Raw genomic sequence first — 22,416 nt, 5'->3', positions numbered from 1 at the left:
ACCCGCTCAAGATCTGTGCATAGCAGAATCTGGCTGGGAACCAGTGGAGTGTTTGCAATTTGGAGGCAGATGATGGGTGATATTTTTAACCGTTTCCTACTTTTTGGGGGGAGAGGGAGTGTTTTTAATGTCCTCCAGTGAGTCTGCGTGCGTTCTTTTTAAAAGGGAAATATGGATCAGAAACGAAAAATATTTTGCTTCAACCTAGAAATAGGGCTTTTGACAGTTTGTCATTTTTCTCCTGTGGGTTCCCCCCACCCCTGTGATTTATTGGGTCCCACTTTGCAATGTTTAAGGGAAGACTGTTCTGGGGCTTCTGCCAGGGCTGGCTACTCACCCAGGACCAGCGTGGGCCAGCTGGAGATTCGGGCCTTCAGGCCTTGGTAAAAGATCTGATGCAAAAACATGATTGTCTCGCTGAAAGAGAGAGCATGAGGTGAACAAACTCACCCCGAGCCAAGTCCTGGCCCTCGGAGGGCCCTTCCCAACCTTGGGAGGGCTGGGGCTGGGCAGCTCCTGTCCAGAAACTGCCAAACCTCAGACCTCCAGCTTTAAGAAGTCTCATTGGAGCCTAACGCCAAGCTCGGGCTGTCTGGTTCAGAACGCACTGCTATGAAGGTGACCGGGGGTCCTGAGATGTGTGGCGGGACCCCATCACTGTAGAAGACAGAGCAAGAGCCACTGCTTATGTGAAAAGACAGGGCTTTTGAGGACCCACGGAGAATGGGGTTCCAGTCTGCCTTACGCCACCTTCCAAGCTGGGTGACTTTGAGCAAGGTGCTTGGAATCTCTGAACTCTGAGTCCTTCTGGATAAAAAGCAGATGAAATGAGAAACTCCTGCAGATGGATTGCTTGGACTCGGTGGGGGCCCCCTTTGGGGAATCTCAGCCAGAGGAGTCAAAAAGACACTGAAGCTGGAGGCCAGTGGCTCAAGCCTATAATACTAGCTACTCAGGAGGCTGAGATTTGAGGATCGTGGTTCAAAGCCAGCCAGGGCAGGAAAGTCCATAAGACTCTTATCTCCAATGAACCACCAGAAAACTGGAAGTGGTGCAGTGGCTCTAGTTGTAGAGCTGAAGAGCTGAGGGACAGCGTTCAGGCCCAGAGTTCAAGCCCCATGACCAACAAAAAACAAAAACAACCCAAAGAACTGAGCGCCCTTTCCCCACATGGATCAGGAACTTCTGTGATTCATGTTAGGTATTTTGGAAGCCTGGCCTGGACACTGGCAGCTTGGGCCCCAGGCGGCTGGGAAACAGCCTGGGGTCCAATGCCTGTGTCTGCTCATCTCTGCAGCCCCCTCCTGCCATTGGAGGGTCTCCCCAACATGTCCTGGCCTCTGGTAGCACACCCCATTTATTGAGAGAAAAAAGCCTGAGGCTCAGGGGTGGACCCTGGATGGAAAGGGAAAGGGAGGGGGAGGGGAGAGGGAAGGGAAAGGGGAGGGGGAGGGGGGAGACTGGAAGGGGGAAATGGAGGGGGAAGAGGTATTTCAGCTCTGAAAGCAAGTGTTCAAGATGCACATGGAAGAGAAGGAAGCTTTTCAACTCAACAAATTAGAAACCTCCGAAGAGAGTACTGTAAGCTACACAGGCACGCTTAGAGAAGCACTGCAGGTTTGGCTCTAGACTAGAAGGCCAGAAACTCAGGTCACATGGATTCTTTCCATTTCTCAGTGCATATAAAAGTAATGTTTCTACCACACTGTAGGCTACTGACTGTGCAGTAGGATTGAGTTGTGTGTGTGTGTGTGTGTGTGTGTGTGTGTGTGTGTGCATGCACGCATGTGCACTGATCCTGGGCTTGAATTCAGGGCCTGGGTGTTGTCCCTGAGCTTTTTGCTCAAGGCTAGCCCTCTACCACTTGACCCACAGCTCCATTTCTGGTTTTTTGGTGGTTACTTGGAGATAACACTCTCATGGACTTTCCTGCCCAGGCTGGCTTTGAACCACGATCCTCAGATCTCAGCTTCCTGAGTAGCTAGATTACAGGTATAAGCCAATGACCTGGCTCAGTATTCTTTTTAATTGTACATACCCTAATTAAAACCACTTCGTGGTTAAAAGATGCCAAGGATCACCTGAGCCTTCAGGTGATCTTTTCTTTTTTTGGTAGTACCTTGCATTTAGGATTGCAACCTATTTATCTTCTAGTCCTTTGGGGCGGGGAGGTAGGGAACTGCCAACCTCTGGTCTCTGTAGACCATTCCCCAAGAATTATGCTCTGTCCCCGCTCACAGGGGGTTTATAGTTGGGGGGGGGTGTTTGCACCAAAAATGTACTACTGAAGTGTGATGAAGGCTAGCTACAAAAGCGACAGTGGAGGGTCCTCAAACTTCACAGCCAGGGGGCATGGGCCAACAGAAGGGGCCTAGAAGATGGGGGCAACGAGGGGTGGGTGGGAGTAGCTTTCAGGGACAGGAAGTGAGAAGCTTGCAGAGCTAGAAAAGGAGGGACTTCCAGAGAGAGAAAGCTGTATCCAGAGTTAGGAAGTGGGAGGCATTTGGAGAGGCAGGAAGGAGGAACTTCTGAGGTAGGAAGGGGAAAGACTTTCTAGTGACAGGAAAGGGTAGACTTCTGAGAAGAAGTGGGTGGAACTTCCATAAATTGGAAAATGGGAGGAATTCCAGACAGGAAAGCAGGCGGGGCTTCTACAGAAGGGAAGTGGGAGGGGCTTCCAGTGACACACTTGTAGGGCTTATGACAGGGAAGTAGGTGGAGCTTCTAGAGCCGGATGAGGAGTGGGAGGGACTTCCAGAGACTAGAAAGGGAGGGGTTTCCAGGCAGGAGGTGGCCAGCCCAATCCAGCCCCTTCCCTCCAAGCCTGGAGGTGGGCACAGGTGGCCAGGTGCGTGGCAGTGCTGTGCCCCACCTAAGAGCATGGGGCTCCCATTTTAAGTCCCATACTGTCACGTGCACATACCATGCACACCCGTGCACACGCCCCGACCCCAAACCTGGCCTCCAGGTCACTGAGTGTGACAAGGTAGGAGCCACTTGCTAAGGATTTGGGTGTGAGTTGTTGCCCAAACTCAAGCTGAAGCTGGGTCCCCTTAATAGGTTGGTATTAAAGAGGTGGCTGGAGTTCTAAGAAGGGGATCACAGGAATCACGGGGAAAGCCAGGTGCTTGTGGCTCTCTCCTGTCATTGTCACTACACAGGAGGCTGAGATCTGGGGAATCGCAGTTTGAAGCCAGCCTGGTTAGGAAAGTCCTGAGACTCTTATCCCCAGTGACACACACACACACACACACACACACACACACACACACACACACAAATAGAACTGTGGCTCAAGTAGTAGAGTGCTAGCCTTGAAGACAAAAATCTCAGGAACAGTGCCTAAGTTCAAGCCCCAAGACTGTCAATTAAAAGAAAAAAAAAACTTGGGGGAAGGGATTAATGCTGGTACCACAGTGGCCTTCCCTCCCTCCCCTCCACCCATCTCTCCCTTTCTTCTTTCCTGTCAGGTTCTCAGCCTCCAGTGTGGTTTTTTTTTTTTTTTTTTTTATAGTAACACAAAAGGGACTAAGACAATTTCTAACTTTTAAAGATCAATACACATTCCTCCTGACTGGAGCTCTCTTGCCATCTTGGGTAGGTGTTAGTCCAATAGCATCTTCTCTCATTGCTTAACATGCTCCGTTCTTAGGCAACACTAGGCCCATTTAGTAAAGGCAGTAAATAATCAGCCTCCACCTGCACCCCTTTACCTTGAGACGGCACTCAATTGGGGGGTAGCTATAACCATATAAAGCAGCAAAGAGTGACCTTCAAGTGTAGGCAGCTGGAAGACCCCTTATCGGCCACTTGGGCAGCAGCCAAAAATCCTAGCCCTCCATGATGAAGCCCTGGTCCACATGTCCACACCCAGGTCTCCGCCTCCTTGCCCCTGTAGGTTATATAGGTCACTGGACACAATAGCCAGCACTAAGCTTTTGTGAGAAGGGGTCTTGCCAGTCCCTTTGTTGGCAATAAGCCTTTCCTTTGTTCTTTGTGCCTGGATATCTGCGTGGTGTTCTGGCAAAGTCTAATAAACTCTAACAATGGGGTTAATTCCTCCCCAGAGGGTCCTGTGCCATGTCACAGGTCATATTAGCATCTGTGGCCTCTGCCCATGAGATACTGATGGTAAACCCTATACTCCCCAACCCTCCAGGTCAGAACAATCCAAAACTATTGCCACGCATCCCTGAAGGACAAATCTCCCTCTGTAGAAAGCTATTGGTTTAACCACACACCATATTAGGCCTACATCTAGATCCCTGCTCCAGGCCCCTGCATTCTTGGTGGCCAGGGTCTTTCTGGCCCAATGAGTGGCTTTGGAACCCTTCCTCTGACCTCCTGTTGTCCCCCCCCCCCAGGTCTAGTAGGAGTGAGGAGGCCTTGGGCCCCGGCCTTGCCACACAGTCTTCCCCACGACCCGCAGTCCCCCCCTTTCCTGCTCCCGGCCGCTTTGCCCCCGGCTCCTTGGCCTTTCCTGTGTCCTGCGGCCTTGTCCCTGGCTCTGCCCCGTGCCCCTGGCTTTGCCCTGAACCCTGCGGCCTTCCCCGCCCTGCAGCCTGGCCCCGTGGCCTTGTACCCCACAGCCTTCCCTGTGGCCCGTGGCCCTGCGCCCCACGGCCTTGCCCGCCCTGCAGCCTGGCCCTGCGGCCTTCCTCGCCCTGCAGCCTTGCCCCGCGGCCTTGCCCCTCGGCCTTCCTCACCCTGCAGCCTGGCCCTGCGGCCTTCCCCGCCCTGCAGCCTGGCCCCTCGGCCTTCCCCGCCCTGCAGCCTGGCCCCGCGGCCTTCCCCGCCCTGCGGCCTTGCCCAGGGCCTTCCCCTTGCCCCATGCCCTGCCCTGCGGCCCTCGGCCACTGCTACCTGTTGAGGAAGATGCTGCTGACGTCGTCGTGTGTGATGGGTGGCTTCTTGGAGCTGGCGGCCATGCGCAGCGGGCGCAGGAAGTTGTTGACCAGGATGTGCAGCTGCTGCACGTACTCGGCCTCGGCCTCCAGCATGCTGAACACCACCTGGTTGCGCTTGCGCATGCTGTCGGCGTGGGGTGACCGGATGTAGTCCTGAATGATGGTCTTCCACTTGCGGCGGCACAGCCAGCCGCGCAGGAAGCTCTGCACCTGCAGGGCCGGGCCGGGAGGGCGGGCTGGGTGAGGGGGGCGGCCCAGCCACGGGAAGGGGGCCCCCGGCTTCGTCCTCACCTCCCAGACACGGGCCACCCCCGGCCCTGCGGCCTGTTTGGGCGGCCTGGACTCAGTTTTCCCAGCTGTAAAATGGACCCCCTTCCCCCCACCGGATGCCTGGACTCCACGGGAATCAAGGATTTGGACCAGGATCTCTGGAAATGGAAACTCTTTTTTCCTTTTTTCTTTTTGCGGCCCTGGGGCTTGAACTTGGGGCCTGGACACTGTCCCTGAGCTGCTTTGGCTCAAGTGGCTGCAGCACCACTTCTGGCTTTTTCTGTTTATGTGGTACTGAGGACTCGAACCCAGAGCTTCATGCATGCTAGGCAAGCACTCTACCACTGCGCCACATTCCCAGCCCTGTTCCTGAGCTTTTGCACTCAAGGCTGGCGCTCCACTACCCAAGCCACAGCGCCACCTCTGGTTTTCTGGTGGTTCGTTTCAGATCTCCGCCTCCTGGGTTGCCAGGATGACAGGGGTGAGCAACAGCGCTTGCTGAGGTCTTCATCTTTCCTTGGGGCTGTGGGGGGCGGCGATCCTCTCCTGACTGCACACAGGGCGCTTAGTGGCCCTGGAGCTGGGCTTAGTCAGAGGCCTGGTGCTGTCAGGAATTTAGGAAAGGCCCTTGATAATCTCTGTCTGTCTCTGTCTCTCTGTCTCTCTGTCTCACACACACTCACCATTTAAGCTGCACAGGCTTCTAACCAAGCCCACCTCATTGTCTGCCTTTGCCTCTGCATAGCTGGAGGCCAGGGTCCTTGAAGGGAGGAGAGATGGACAGAGGGGTGGGGCACCTGTACTTAAAGGGCCAGCAGCAGTGGGCAGCAGGCCCCGGTGGCTGTCTCTGAAGACAGAAAAGACTTCAGGGCAGAGCTGGAGACATCTGAGGCTCCAGAAGATGTCAGAGCCAAGGGAGGTGGATTCCAAGGACTTTAAACAAGAAACCCTATCAGAAAGGCATGGAGCAGCACGGGGTGAGGGGACCAAGCTGCTCAGGCTGGCTTCGAACCGTGATCCTCAGATCCTCAGAGGGCCACCAACTGTCCCTGCTGGGGCTGAGAGGCAGAATGCAGAGGCAGCCAATGCCTGACTGTGGACTGGGCAGGTCCTGTAGACGCACGTGGCTGGTGAGACCGTCACAGAGCTCAGTCTCCTGACTTGAGCTGACATCCAACATGTACAGCCCCTGGGCTGTAAAGCTGCTTTTCCCAGGAGGCCGGGGTAAGGGTTTGGGAGTTGGTATCTGGGGGCCGAACACACTTTGCAAAGACTTGGCTGTGCCAAGTGGAGATGGTAACTTGGCTTCTCTGTGCCTCAGCCTGCGTCTGGGAGATGCAGAGGGGGATGGATCTCAAGAGGTTTTCAGTGAAGAGCCACTTCCTCCACATCGAATCTCAGAATAGAATCTGGCACGTTGAATGTGGCTAATGCGTATGAGCAATGTCTAGTTTTGGGAAAGCAGAAAGACAGACTTGGGTGTGAAATGTTTAATTCTTAAGGCACTAGCAACAAATATAAAAGGGGGGGGGAGCGGTTTAATCCTCCTCAGGAGGCTGAGACTCCAGAGGACAGAGGTACAAAGCCACATCCAGGCAGAAAGTACACCAAACCTTTATCTCCAATGAGCCACCAAAAAACCAGAAGGGAGTGTGGCTCAAGGGATAGAGTACCCTAGTGAAAAAAGCCAAGTGGAAGCATAAGGCTCTGAGTTCAAGTCCTAGTATGGGCACAAGTTATCTGAAGAAAACCCTGCGCTCTGTGGTCTGAGAACCACCTTTGCCCTTGAGGTTGACCTTGGCCTGTGGGGCACATTTGTGGCTTGAGATCACAGTGGCCTGGGGTCTTTTCCCCATCCAGACAGGCAGGAAGTCTTACTTGCTGTCCTGGGCCAGGCCTCCAGTCTGGCTAGCTGCCCACAACTCAGGCTCCTCCCGCTGGGCCCCAGTGTCACAGGATAGCCCGTGGTGCTGCCACCGCCTTGGCTCCTGGGTGGGTCCCTGCCACCTGCTTGGATGTCTGTCCCCCTGGCTACTCGAACAGGGTCCCAGGTGCAAGCAGAAGGTAAGACTCTGTGCAGAGCGCTGTGCTGGGCTGGATGTGTGTGTACGACAGTGGAGAGGAGCCATGGGGGCCTTGGTTTTGCAGAGACCCCAAGACTTTGTGCCTCCCACTCTTGCCTTTAAGTGGAACCTCGATTTTCTGATCTGTGAAATAGGCCCAGCCTGCTCTTTCACCCCCAGGGGACCGACTTGACAAGTGTCACCAGGGGCTGGTGTGACAGGGCAGAGGAGAAGGGGTAAGGGCACCCCCAGGGACATGCAGTGTCCCCCCACCCCTCAGCTGGATCTTTCTAGAAGCCAATAGGAGAACCTGGACCAACCTTCTTGATCTTCTTGATGTCAGTGTCTTCGTCACTGGGGGCAGCAGTCTGGGTGGACTGGATGCGCTCGTTGTCCTTGAGCAGCGATGCAATCTGCAATGAAAGCATGCGGCTCAGGAGCCGGCCAAGGGTGGGACATGTCCTGGGATCAAACATGCCATGGCCTGGGGCTCCAGTGCTGGCTCTGAAGCCAGGCAGACCCCAGGCATCTGCGACACAAGAGCGACAAGCTGGAGACCGGGCTCCTCCCCTCTCCCAACTCCTGTTGTCATTGGCTCTGTGTGTGTGTGTGTGTGTGTGTGTGTGTGTGTGTGTGTGTGTGTGTGTGTGTGTGTGTGTGTGTGTGTGTGTGTCCTGGGCCTTGAACTCAGGGCCTGGGCACTATTCCTGAGTTTTGTACCCAAGGCTCTACTGTGATCTTCAAATCTCAGCCTCTTGCTTAGCTAGGATTACAGGTGTGAGCCCCTAGTGCCTAGCTTCACTGGCTTTTTTCTGATTAATTTGTTATTAATAAATACATAAGATCTTGCTTCCTAACCAAGACTGGCATTGATTTTGTTTTTTTTTTTTTGTATAAGCATGGGACTTGAATTCAGGGCTTGGAGGATGTCCTTAGCTATTTTTACCCAAGTCTGGTGCTCTACCATTTGAGACACAGCTCCATTTCTGGCTTTTTGCTGGTTTGTTGGAGACAGGAAAGTATTTTAGATTTGTCTGTGCAGGTTGGCTTTAAACTGCAATCCTCTGTGGTTCAAAGCCAGCCTGGCAGGAAAAGTTCATGACACTCTTATCTTCAATGAACTACCAAAGAGACAGAAGTGGCACTGTGATTCAAGAAGTAAAGTACCAGGGGGCTGGGAAGATGGCTCAGTGGTAGAGCACTTGCCTTGCATTCTCCAGGCCCTGGGTTCAATTCCTCAGTACCACATAAGAAAAAAGCCAGAAGTGGTGCTGTGGCTCAGGTGGTAGAGTGCTAGCCTTGAGCTGAAGAGCTGAGGGACAGCGCCCAGGCCCAGAGTTCAGGCCCCATGACTGGACCCCCCCCCCCCCCAAAAAAAAAGAAGTAAAGTACCAGCCGAGAGCAAAGAAGCTCAGGAACAGAACCCAGCCCTTGGCTGACACAAAGTAAAACTACACACACACACACACACACACACACACACACACACACACACACACACACACACACACACACACACACACACACACACACACACACACGCAGACACACACCCCAACTATAATTCTCAGATCTCAGCTTCTGGAGTATTTTAGGATTACAGATGTGAACCATGAGCATTTGGTACTTTTCGGAATATTTAATCCTAGATCATCCCACTAAAACAGACTCAGCCACCTTCCCTGCTTTGTAGTTTACCAGGAAGACAGCGGCACCAAACAGTGATCTTAATAAAAATATCTTTAAAAATTCACTTATTGATCCAGGTGCCTATGGCTCATGCCTATAAGCCCAGCTACTCAGGAAGCTGAGAGCTGAGGTTCGTGGTTTGAAGCCAGCCAGGGTAGGAAAGTCCATGAGACTTTTATCTCCAATAGACTACTCAGAAAAAGCCAGAAGTGGCACCATGGCTCAAGTGGTAGAGTGCTAGCCTTGAGCAAATGAAGCTCAGGGAATCACTTATTTACAAAGGTTTTATACAGCTCTATAGCAGGTTCCAAGAACCTGTAGGGCCAGGAATGAAGCAGTCCTAGCCCTAGCCTGGGTTCCCAGGGATCTCAGTGCAAAGCAGGAAGAGGAATCATCAGGTGATTCCAGCATTGAATGGGAAGAGCCAAGATTCTGTAGGGCCCTGGACACAGGCCACTGGCTAGAGCCTTACAGAATACTGTCTAGGTAGAGTGCCAGCTTTGAGTGAAAAAGCCATGCGTGAGGACGAGGCCCTGAGTTCAAACACACATACACACGCTTGGAAGAATGACAGCCACAAAACACTGAACCACGGGAAAACCCTCAGCAGTCACCGAGTGCCACTCATCTAAAGATAGAAGCCAGGGAGCCGGGAGTGTTCAGCCCACGTGGCCTCCAGGTCTCCTCCAGAGAACTCGCATAAGGCAGGATGAATGGTGCTCATGACTGAGCTCACGGAGGCCCTGGGAGAGCAACACGGAGTCCGCCCTCCACTCCTCGGTTGCTAAAATTACCGCCCCCCCCACAACCTGAGTGTGCTGGGCCTGGAGAGCCGGCTGAGAATATCTAATGCAGAGATGCGGAGAGACCGGGCTTTTCTCCCTCCTCTCCTCCCCCACCTTCTTCTAACCCTTCTAGAATGTTTGATCACTGAAATGGACCCTTGATTCTTTCAGCTCTAGATCTGTGGTTTAAAGGGCAAAGGAAACACGCACGTGTGTGCACGCGTGCACGCACGCACACACACATACACACACAGACACAGGGCTGTCAATTACTGTGGTCTAATGCTATCAGTCCAACCCAGCTTTTTTTCTTTTTTGCTAGTTTTAGGATTTGCACAGTGTATTCTTTTTTCTGTCTGGGATGGTGGTGATGGCGTGTGTGTGTGTGTGTGTGTGTACACATAAATGCATATGCATATGTGTCTGTAAAACAGATGATTCTCAGGCTGGGAAGGTGGCTCAGTGGTAGAATGCTTGCCTTGTATGCATGAGGCCCTGGGTTTGGTTCCTCAGCACCACATAAACAGAAAAAACTGAAAGTGGTGCTGTGGCTCAAGTGGTAGAGCCCAAGCCTTGAGCTGAAGAGCTGAGGGACAGCGCCCAGGCCCAGAGTTCAGGCCTCACAACCAACGAAAAAAACCCAAACCAACAACAGATGATTCTCAAGCCAACCACTAGTGACTCAGGCCTGCAATCCCAGCTACTCAGAAGGCTAGGATCTGAAGATCCTGGTTTGAAGCCAGCCTGGGAGATGAGATCTGAGGGACTCTTATTGCTAATGAACCATCCAAAAAAAAAAAAAAAAAAGCCGAGTGAGGAGGTATAGCTGAAGTGGTATTGTACCAGCTTTGAGTAAAAAAGCCAAGCAGGAGCGTGGGCCAGGGTTCAAGCGCCAGCACTAGCACATGACCCTCTGCCTTTTCTATCTGGGCTGGCTTCAAACCATGATTCTGAGCTCTCAGCCTCCTGAGTGGCTGGGATGACTGGCACTGACTTCTTATACCTATTTTTTTTTCCTAGAACTTTTTTTTTAAATGCACATTGTTACAGGAAAATTTTCCAATATGTCACAATAATACAGTGGCAATAATAATGAAAGCAATAACCATATTTCTTCTTGTAAGATGCTTATTGAAACTTTTGTATTTGTTCTAAGTATTATTTATTCTAAACTTCACTACTGCTGTGATTTAAGTTTTTCATTAACCCCACTTTATTAGTGAGCAAATGAAGGCTTTTTAGACTTTGTTTTTCAAATTTACACGACTAAGTCTAGGTTTCTGGACACAAAGTCTGTGGTAGTAATTTTTTTTTAAATCCATACCCTTAGTTAATAAATATGTCCGGAAACATTCTGTGGAAATGTCATTAAAGAAAGCATCATAGTTCTTGCAGCTACCTCTTTACAGAGTTTCATTTCAGACAACATACTAATGCAACAAATTGTTAAAATTCAACATTTCAATAGTACCTACTTCTGGCAAGTTTTCCTTTTAATGAACTGCTCTTCTCAGTTTACATTTGTGTTAGTAATTCTGAGCTAATCCATTAACATTTCTGTCTCAAATTTTATATCCCTACCAATCTACGAAGCTAGTGATTCATGGCTATGAAAAGAATACATTCTACAACACAAAGATAACAATAAAAATGCAAATTCAATAAATACAAGCAGTGAAACATCAAAACTTGAAGGTATTCTTGCTGTGATTAATTGTCTTCAGATACTAAATAAGTATCTGCCAAAACACAAAGACCACTAGCCACTAATTGACTAGCTCCAAGTTTGAGGTGTAGGTGTACTTTGAAGAATGAGTAGTTGCCGGGCGCCAAGTGGCTCATGCCTGTAATCCTAGCTACTCAGGAGGCTGGATCTGAGGATTGAGGTTCAAAGCCAGCCCAGGCAGGAAAATCCGTGAAACTCTTAATCTCCAATAAACCACCAGAAAACCAGAAGTGGAGCTGTGGCTCAAGTGGTAGAGCGCTAGCCTTGAGCTGAAGAGCTGAGGGACAGCGCTCAGGCCCAGAGTTCAAGCCCCACGACTGACCGAAAAAAAAAAAAAAGAATGTACAGTAAGACAGTAAAAGGATTTCTGTAAGGATCATGATAGTTATTTTCAATATCATAATACATTTCAAATTTGATATGTTTTTGCTCTCTCAAACCACTAAAGTTTCCTATAGTCTACTTAAGGGACTGTGAGGAAACACAGTTCCTTGACTTTGTATTCTGAGAAAATTTTAGATTTATAGAATAATTGCAAAAGTATTTCAAAGGGCAATTTGTCATTTATCAGTATCTCCTAAGGCTGAAAACCCACAGAACTTTTAGTAGAATTACCAAGGGATGTAATGTTTTAAGCTAAATTGCTGTAGTTCATTGGCTTTATTAATACTCACCAGCATTTTTCACTAATACTCTATTCCCATCACAAAATCTAATCTAGCCTGCTTAGTTATCCTGTCTAAGTACCTAATCTGCAACAATTCCTCTGTCTTTCCTTGTCTTTCATTAATTATGACCTTGAGGTTTTCAAATATTAACTATTCAAGTAAGGCTGGAACAAAATCTTCCAAGAAAATGGCCCTCATAAAACAGGCTGGGGTAGTAATACTAATATCAGATAAAACATATTTCAAATTACAATTAGAGAAAACAAAGAAGGGCATTTCATATTAATAAAGTGAACTCTCCATTAGATTTCTGTCTGATGTGGTTCCCTGGTCTTGATTATATTCTTTGGGCTATATTCCTCCATTTAGTATTTTTTGTAGTGCTGGCTTCTTGTTCATGAATTCCTTTAATTTTTCTTTCTTTCTTTTTTTCTTGGTCAGTCATGGGGCTTGAACTCTGGGCCTGGGCGCTGTCCCTTAGCTCTTCAGCTCAAGGCAAGTGCTCTACCACTTGAGCCACAGCACCACTTTCCGTTTTCTGGTGGTTCATTGGAGATAAGAGTTTCACAGACTTTCCTGCCCAGACTGGCTTTGAACCATTATCTTCAGATCTCAGCCTCCTAAGTAGCTAGGATTACAGGTGTGAGCCACCGGTGCCCGGCTTAAATTTTCTTTATTATTGAATTATTTAGTTTCTCTATTGAATGTGAATAGTAATTTTGCTGGATATACCACTCTGGGGTTGACAGTTAATGGTTTTTAGGGATTGGATGGTATTTTTCCAGACTCTCCTTGTATGGAGAGGTCAGCAGTGATTCTAATTTCCTTTCCATTATAGTATAGCTCCTTCTTTGGTTTTACAGCATTTAAAATCAGCTCTTTGAAATTCAGGTCTCGTGTCTTTACTACAATGTGTCTAGAAGTGTTTCTTCTAGGATCCTGTATTCTAGGTGTTCTGGATGCTTCTGTTATGTGGGTGAGGTTTTCTCTTTTGAGACTGGGGGAGTTTTCTGTAATAATTTTATCGAATGAATGTTGCATTCCTCTATTCTAGTATTCCTCTCCTTCACCAATCCCAATTATATGGAGATTAGATTTCTTGGCATTGTCTGCCAGGTGTTGGACTTCCTTTGGCAATTTCTAAGTGTTTTCCCCATATCTATGACTTTCATCTCCAGCTTCTCTGTTTTTTCTTTAACTCTTGATAGTCTATATTTATGGTTTCTATATGGATTCTCAGAGTGTTAACTTCATCTTTTAAGGAGGTATGTACTATGACCATTCTCGATTGCATTTCTTTTTTTGGTCTTGGATTGCCTTTGAATTTTTTTTTTTTTTTTGGTCAGTTATGGGGCTTGAACTCTAGGCCTGGGCACTGTCCCTGAGCTCTTCAGCTCAACGCGAGCGCTCTACCACTTGAGCCACAGCACCACTTCTGGTTTTCTGGTGGTTTATTGGAAATAAGAGTCTCATGAACTTTCCTGCCTGGGGTGGCTTTGAACCATGATCCTCAGATCTCAGCTTCCTGAGTAGCTAGGATTACAGGCATGAGCCACCGGAGCCCAACTGAGATTTCTTCTTTATACTCTTGACATTGCTCTTTTTAATTACTTTGGCCAATTCTGCCATCATTTCTTTATTTAATCTTTTGTTCTCCATTTCTTTGCTCTCACTGGGGAGTTCTTTCCGGAATTGCAGCTGGAGCATGTGTGTGTTTCATGGTGTGTGTTTCCTGATTAGGGTACACTTGCTTGTCAGTTCCCAGCTCCACTTAGCCAGGGACTGGCGGGGGAGGAATGCTTAATCCCCGCCAGGGGCACACAGGTGGGGCTGCTGGAGCCTTCCCATAGTTACAGGTGGGCTGGCTTCCCAGGCTGCTGGATCCCGCGTGGTTCCTGGGATGGTGGTGGTGGGAGCATCCCCTGTGGAGGAGTTCCCCGTGGGGTACTCATTAATCCTGGAACTGGTTAGTGGTGCTGTGGCAGATCGCTGTCTCTGTGTGCATGTAGATCACTAGTTGCCACCTCCCTCTGTAGTGATAATTGTGGGAGCTTGGGGGTCTGGGTTTCATGGTGCCTTGCCAGCGATCTCTGTCGTTGCCTACACTGTCCAGGTCTGGCACTGAGGGAGTTTTCTGCGTTTGGGTTCCACGGTCCGCCTGTGGCTCTGAGATCCCAGGTGGCCCCGGGCCAGGCAGCTTTCGTGGCTTGGTGGCTGGGAGCTGTGGGGGATGGGGAAGGAGTCTTTGCGCATTTTTTCTGCCCTTGTGCAAGTTTTGAGGTTTTTTTCTTTTCTTTGTTTAGTTCCTGTTTTTCTCTGGTTGTTCTCTTTTTTTGCTTTTGTCGATCTCATGGGGCAATTGCGTGTTGAAACCTGACTTATCTATTCAGTTGGAAAGAGCTGTGGTGTTTCCCTACTGGTTCATCGCCATCTTGGATCTGCTCCCCTCTACTTATTTTCTATGTTGGGGTTCCATGTAAAGATAAGATCTCTAGAGTTCCTTCCAGACTCTTTGTAGGAGTTTGCAGTGTTTGCTTGCGAGTACAACTCGAGGGCTGCTGTAAGCCTGACCCGAACCTCTTAGCTCTCGTGGACTACAGTCACAAAAATTACCAGCAGAGGCATGCTGGGCAGGCAGGATGTGATTTTCCTATTTCCTTTGTTTTAATCGGATTCTGGGGGTGCTCTCAGCTTCTTAGATCGACTTAGATGAGAAGAAGACCGTAAGATGGAGCCAATTAAACAAAAAGAAAAAAGAAGAAACAACCCAGGGTTGGAGGCATGGTTCAGTTGGTAGAGCGCCATGAGCAAAAGCAGAGAGAGAGACAGAGTACCACACACAGAGCCACAGAGAAAGAGACAGTCACAGAGACAGGGAGGAAGTGTGCGCCAGAGAGAGACAGAGAGACAGAGAAAGACAAAGACAGAGAGAACTATAGAGAACCACAGACAGATACAGGGGTGGGAGGAGCCACAGAAAGCCACAAAGCCACACAGAGCTACTATGAAACAAAGACAGCCACATTGAGTATGCCAGAGACAGAGTGATGGGCGGGGAGAGCTTTACCCAGCTGGCCTTTCTGAGTGCTGGTTAAGAGCATCTGGCGTGGGGGGTCAGTGCACCCATGGCAAACACTGCTCCAAATTCCACCACATCGGGGTCCCGGCCATCGCCCTAACCCTGCCCACCCTGCCCACAGGAAACCCACTTGCTTCCTGCTCCCCAGCTCCATGGGGGAGGGGGTCCCTTCTCTCTGCACTTGCGCCTCCTCTGATCCATGGAGCCCTGAAACCTCCCTGCCCATGCGCAACCCGGTCCCCACCTTCGTGGCTGCAGAAAGACCCTGCGAGGCGGGCTCACACTGCGCGGCTCTGGGTGCCCGTCCCCCACCATGCCCCGGTAGTGGGGGTTCCCACAGCATGCCAGGCATGAGTACACTCTGCACCGCCCTTCCCTGGGCCTGGCAGGCGTATACAGAACCCGCATGGGCGCAAGGTGTGGGTTGTGAGCTGTGTGTTTGGGTGTCTGAGGGCCACGGCTAGGCTTGGAGGAGGCGTTTGACCCCTGGCAGGGTTTGGCCAGGTGGGGGGTGTGGGGACGCGCAGGGCATGCCAAATTGAAGTGCCCGCAGATGCCAGGGCTGGAATACGGTGTGGTACGCAGCTCTGCAGCACCAGCTGGTGCTGGGTGACCTCAGAGGAGGGGACTTGGGGTGAGGACGAGATCTGTGGGTGAGTCAGGACCTGGGCGCTGTCTCTGAGCTTCTATTGCTCACGGCTCGTGCTCTACCACTTGAGCCACAGCTCCACTTGTAGCTTCTTTTTGGTGGTTAATTGAAGGAAAATGTCTTAAGACTTTCATGCCCGGGCTGGCTTTGAACCATGATCCTCAGATCTCAGCCTCCTGTGTGGCTTGGATGACAGTGGATGAACCACTGGTGCTCAGCAGATTCTGGGATTTAGGAAGAGGTCCGAGGTGGGCTGAGGGTCTGGTTTTGAGTCCTGGGGAGTGGGCTGCGGTGCTTCCTGGGCTAGTCTGAGGGTGACAGGTTGGCCCTGGTCACAGAGCCGGTGACACAGAAGGATCCCGTGACCCATGCTTCCAGGGCCTCAGGCTGGCTGAGATGGTGGCCAGCCAGGATGGCTCTAGATGGTCTGGCAACTTGCCCATAAGATGAGAAAGCTAGGGAACAGAGAGGTTGGCCTGGCGGCACTAGGTGAGTGGCACAGGTGGCTCAAACCTCGTCTGACCATAGGGTCTCTCGCCATTCTGCCCATGTCTCCATGTTTTGGATCAGGGGCTGGGGACAACCCTTTTGCCTCTCCCATCCTGTGTCCTCATCCCACTGGAGCCTGGGGTTTGGGGTGTGGGTCTGGAGCCTTCCCCCCCCAGCCCCCCGTCCTAAGTCAGTCCCCCTCATGGTCCCCCGTCCTGGTCACCTCTGCCTTCAGCCGTTCGATCTCGATGTCTCCATCCTCGATCTGCTGCCGCAGCTGCTTGGCCACCGTCTTCTCCGTCTCCACAATCTGCAGCAGGTGCAGGTACTTCTGCATGAGGGCCTCATGCTCCGTGGCCAGTGTTCTATAGCTGTGGACAAAGGGCAGGGCAGGGAGGATGTGATCACACTGCCCCCTGGTGGTTGCCCCGGCCATTGCACCCCGCGTCACACAGACCTCTGCTCCTACTATCTCCCTCCTTCCTTCCCTCCTTCCTTCCCTTCCTTCCTTTCCATCCTTCCTTTTACTGTGCTGGTCCTAGGGCTCGAACGGAGGGTCTGGGCACTGTCCTTGAGCTTTCTGTGCTCAGAGCGACCACTCTACCACTTAAGCCACAGCTCCACTTCTGGAATTTTGATAGTTAATTGGAGATAAGAGTCTCATGGACTTACCTTCCCAGGTTGGCTCTGAACCATGATCCTCAGATCTCAGCCTCCTGAGTAGCTAGGATGACAGGTATGAGCTACCGACCGGTGCCTGGCTCAGTTCTTTGCACCTTCTCTCTCTTTTCCTTCCCTCCCTCCCTCCTTTCCGCCCTCCCCTTCTGTGCTGCTACTTGGGCTTGGATTCAGGGCCTGAGTTCTGTCCCTTAGCTTTTTCCACTCAAGCCTATACTCTACCACTTGAGTCACAGATCCACTTTTTTTTGTTGGTTGTGGGGCTTGAACTCTGGGCCTGAGCACTGTCCTTCAGTTCTTCAGTTCAAGGAGAACGCTCAACCACTTGAGCTGCAGCACCACTTCTGGTTTTTTTGGTGGTTTATTGGAGATAAGAGTTTCATGGACTTTCCTGCCTGGGCTGGCTTTGAACCTCTATCCTCAGATCTCAGCCTCCTGAGTAGCTAGGATTACAGGCGTGAGCCACCGGCGCCTGGCACAGCTCCACTTTTGACATTTTCCTGGTTCATTGGCGATAAGAGTCTCACATACTTTTCTGCCCAGGCTGGCTTTGAACTGTGATCCTCCCATCTCAGCCTCCTGAGTAGCTGGGATGACAGAACCAGCCACAGCACCTTTCTAGAGAGGAAGCTGGTTTTAGCTCAGCAAGAACCTTGGGAGGAGACACCTGGTCCACAAACCTAATCTCAAAACACCACCCTTGAAAGATCGGCAATGGGGCTGTAAGAGAATTCTTTGGCTCTCACTACTATCTGATCTAAAGGATGATTTCTCTGCTTCTCTTAGGAAAATAAAAGGCACTTTTTAAACCTTTCCCAACTTCCCAAGACCCTGGATTGCCTTTATAAACCAAATTCAGCCTAGAGCAAGGAGTCTGTTTTCACACCATCACACACACCCCTGCCAGTGGGAAAATGCAGCATCTTCATTTGTCTAATTTTTACTAATGCCACTCACCCATGCTTCAGATGGTAGTCTCATCTGTAGATGCTCTACCTCCCTTTCTTGTCCTTCTTTTCCCTTCCCTTCCCCTCCCCATTCCTTCCTCTTCATTCCTTCCCCTCCCTCCCCTTCTCCTTTCCTTCTTCCTTCCTCTCTCCCTCCATTATCACTCAGTGTGAGATGCCGCTGGAAGGCTTTGTGTTAAAGGCTTGGTCCCCAGATGATGAGTTTTCTTCAAGAGCAAAAGGCGAGAAGGGGGATGAGAGCTTCTCTGAGAGAAGGGCCCCAAAGATGAGGAGTCTAGGAGGGGCCATTCATGACTGGGTCTCCAGCCCAAGGCCAAGGGCAAGTGTGGGAGGGAGCAAGCAGGATTCTGGGGCATTGTCCTAAATTCCCAGCCCACCTGGTGGTGTCTGTGCATACACACATGACAGGAACTCTGTGATTTTCATTTTACAAACCAAATTTTAGATTGGAGGCCTAGAGAGAAGAGGACAGAGCTCACTGAAGAGGAGTTGGAGCTCCTGTGCTGAGAGAAATGGGGGAGCAGGACTTTGGAGGAGCATATCTTAAGGTAGAAACACAGAAACAGGAAAAAAAGGAATATGTTACCCCCAAAAGTCAATAATCATACAACAGTGTCTGAGGGATAATAAGATAGGTGAAATCTCAAATATTAAACTCAAGGAATGATGGTATTGGTGTATGGTGGCTCATGCCTGTAACCTGAGACAGGAAAGAGAAATTCAGTAAAAGTATAGGAAAAAAAAAACCCCAAACACCCAAATTGAAATTCTGGAAATGAAAAGCTCTATAAGTCAAGAAAAAGTTCAGTTGAAATCTTTATAGTACATACTGGTTTAAATAGAAGGCAGAATGTCAAGGCTTGAAGACAAGAGGAGATAGAAAAATAAGATAAAGATATAGAAAAGAATGAAGTTGAAACTTCTTTAAGAGTCCAAACCTATGCACAATGGGTGAAGGAAGAAGGTGAAGGAGGAAGAAGAAGAGGAGGAGGAGGAGGAGGAGGAGGAGGAGGAGGAGGAGGAGGAGGAGGAGGAGAGCATGCTAAAGACATAAGAAACATAGTCATTAAAGTAGCAGCAGAAAACTTTCCAAATCTTGACTAACTACAGCATTTCCAGTACAAAAGGCCTTTAGGACTCCAAACAGAAAAGACCAGAATAAAACTTCCCCATGTCACATGATAGTTAAAACATTAAATATATAGAACAAGAAAAGACAATTACAAGCTCCCAGGGAGAAGTTTTATCAGGGCAAACCCATCAGAATGACAGCAGATTTCTCAGTGGGAGGCTTAAAAGCCAGGAGGGCGTGGAGGGATGCACTTCAGGTGCTGAAGGAAACTAACTGTCCACCTAGATTACTGTGGCCAGCAAAGACATCATTCATAATTGAAGAAGAAATAAAAATCTTCCATGATAAACACAAATGAAAGCAATTTACAACCACAAAACCATCACTGCAGAAGATACTCAAAGGAATTCTCCGCACAGAAGTACAGAAATGTTGCCGTGAAAACATGAGAAAAATAAACTCACCAGGAAAATAAACAAATGAAGATCAGAGAAGGATGGGACATGAGGAGAACAACAGAGTACTATTACTACTACATTACTATTACTACCACCACACACACACACACACACACACACACACACACACACACACAGAGGTTTTGGGTGTTTTTTTTTTTTTTTCTGTCAGTCCTGGGGCTTGAACTCAGGGCCTGGTCTCTGTCCTTGAGCACTTTTTGCTCAAGGATAGCACTCTACCACTTGAGCCACAGTGATACTTCCAGTTTTCTGGTGGTTCATTGGAGCTAAGAGTTTCATAGACTTTCTTGCTCAGGCTGGCATTGAACCACAATCCTCAGATTTTAGCCTCCTGAGTTGCTAAGATTACAGGCATGAGCCACTGGTGGCTGGCTATATTGTGTGTGTGTGTGTGTGTGTGTGTGTGTGTGTGTGTGTGTGTGTGCGTGCATGCACACATGCTCCAGTCTTAGGGCTTGAACTCAGGGCCTGAGTGCTTTCCCTGAGCTTTTTTGTTCAAGGCTAGTGCTCTATCATTTGTGCTTCCATATTTTTGGTGGTTTAATTGGAGATAAAAGTCTCTCATGGACTTTACTGACTGGGTTGGCCTTGAACTCTGATCCTCAGGTTCCAGCCTCTGGAGTATCTGGGGTTATAGGTATGAGCCATCGGTGCCTCACTTACTACATACCTTTCAATGAAAACTCTGAATGCTAATAGACTCAATTCTTCAATCAAAAGACACAGACTAGTTTAAAACAAAACAAAACAAAAACAACCCATGTGCCTCAATGATAGACAAACACAAACTTAAAGTGAAAAGACAGAAAAAATATTTTCCAAACAAATTCAACTGGAAAGGAAGCAGAAATAGCCAAACTCATCCGATAAGGCAAACTTTAAATGAAAACCAGTCAGAAATGGGCAGAGAAGGTCATTTTGTGTTGGTAAAGGGAATAACCCATCAGGAGATGTTAACTATAGGAAGTGTGTACACCCCCAAATGTTAGAAACCCAGTTACATAAAAGAAATGCTACTTGGCACAAAAGTTCAGCTAGAACCCTATACAATCATGGTGGAGGAGTTTAATTCCCTGCTCTCAGCAATAGATAGGTCATCTAGACAAAGGAAAATAAAATCAACAAGGAAACTTCAGAATTAATCATCACCGCAGCTCACACGGAATTATTTACACCTACAGAATATTCCATCCAACAGGAGTAGAACATACCTTCCTCTCAGCAGCCCATGGAACATTCTCTCAAACAGATCATATTTTAGGACATAAAGCAAGTCTCAACAAACACAAGAAAATTGAAATGGTTTACTGCATTTTATCGACTACAATGGAATATATCTAGAAGTCAACAATGAGAGAAAACATTTTAACAAGAGTCTGAACCATCTACTTTTGAGCAATCAGAAGGTCACTGAAGAAATAAACAAGAAAACAGAAAAATCTCCAGATGCAGAACTTGGGGGACACAGCAACGCAGTTTATATGCACAAGTTCACACCTGAAAAAAAACCCTCTAGAAATTTCAAATAACATAACAATGCCTCTGAAGCTCTTAAAAAATGATACAAGCCAAAACTAAAGGCAAATGGAAAGAAATAATAACAAACCAGGGCAGAAATTAATGAAGTGTAAACCGTAAGAACAATAACAATGAATCAATGAAACAAAGTTGGTCCTTTGAAAAGATAAATAAAGCTGGGTGTGGTGGCTCAAGTCTGTAATTCTAGCTCCTTAGGAAGTAGGAACAGGGAATTGTGATTTAAGAACAATTGGGGCAAAAAGAAATCTCCACGATTAGACACAATGTCTCAGTGACAGGGGATGTGCAATGTCTGGGTACAGTGGTAAGGGCCTTTTATCCCCAGTAACACGGGGGACTCACAAGTTAGGAGGATCAAAGTCCAGGCTAGCCCAGGATTAAAGGAAGACACTACCTTGAAAATAGCCAATGTATAAAAGAGCTGGAAGTGTGACTCAAGTGGCAGCATACCTGCCTAGAAAATAGAGGTTCTGAGTTCAATCACCAGCACAACTATTACTACAAAAAAAAAAAAAAAGATGGGAAAAATGCAAATTCAAAGAGTTAGAGACAAGAAAGAGGAAATCAAGACAAATATCAAAGAAGTTCAGAAAATAATTAAGGGATACTTGGAAAAACCTTTATTTTAATAAACAGGTAAAATTTTAGAAGAAATGGATAAAATTCTAGATGTACATGTCCTACCAAAATTAAGCCAAAAAGGCTGTAAACCATCAAAACAGATCTATAGCAAGCAACAAAACGAATGTCTCTCAAGAAATGAGTCAGCTGAATTCCACCAGACTTTTAAAGATGAATTAATACCAACATTCCTCAAAACTATAACTTAAAATATAAAGGGAAAGGACACTATCAAACTCATTCTATGAGTCCAATATTATTCTGATACCCAAACTGGATTATTAAAAAAATCACAAAATGACTTTACCAATGAACATACATGAAAAGTTGTCAAAAGAATACTCCACAAACAAAATTTGAATGCACACTGACGCTATGATCAAGTTGGTTTCTTTCCAGGAATGCAAGGATGGTTCAACAGACAGAAAGCAATGAACACAATATAGCAATTGTCAGCATAAATGGTAACCATCAGATGATCATCTCAATAGATGTAAAAAAGTCTTTGTCAGAAATTCAATATCCGTAGCCTGGCATTGGTGGTTCATACCTGTCATCCTAGCTACTCAGGAGGCTAAGATGAGGATTGTGGTTTGAAGCTAACATAGGTAGGAAAGTCCCTGTCAGATTCTTATCTTTAACTACCAGAAAACCAGAAGTGTGGCTCAAAGTGGTAGAACACTAGTCTTGACCAAAAGAGCTCAGGGACAGTGTCTAGGCCCTGAGTTCAAGCT

General features: G+C 48.4%; 1 protein-coding gene across 2 annotated transcripts in view; it reads right to left on the bottom strand.

The window, feature by feature from the left end:
• Rasgrf1 (Ras protein specific guanine nucleotide releasing factor 1) overlaps positions 1-22,416 on the bottom strand; it is an 86,876-nt gene that overhangs the window by 45,749 nt on the left and 18,711 nt on the right. For both annotated transcript variants that reach the window (XM_070042775.1, XM_070042777.1), the window contains exons 3-6: positions 16,549-16,696; positions 7,561-7,653; positions 4,864-5,117; positions 338-417 (exon numbers count right to left, since the gene is read on the bottom strand). In XM_070042775.1, coding sequence (XP_069898876.1) covers positions 338-417; positions 4,864-5,117; positions 7,561-7,653; positions 16,549-16,696 — 575 coding nt within the window. The remainder of the gene's footprint in view (positions 1-337; positions 418-4,863; positions 5,118-7,560; positions 7,654-16,548; positions 16,697-22,416) is intronic.

This window comes from Dipodomys merriami, unplaced genomic scaffold, assembly GCF_024711535.1.
Source record: "Dipodomys merriami isolate MVZ:Mamm:240054 unplaced genomic scaffold, mDipMer1.0.p SCAF_33, whole genome shotgun sequence".
In the NCBI taxonomy this organism is placed as follows: Eukaryota; Metazoa; Chordata; class Mammalia; order Rodentia; family Heteromyidae; genus Dipodomys; species Dipodomys merriami.
Note: the sequence above shows the minus strand (reverse complement) of the source record. Positions and strands in the feature narration are given on the sequence as shown.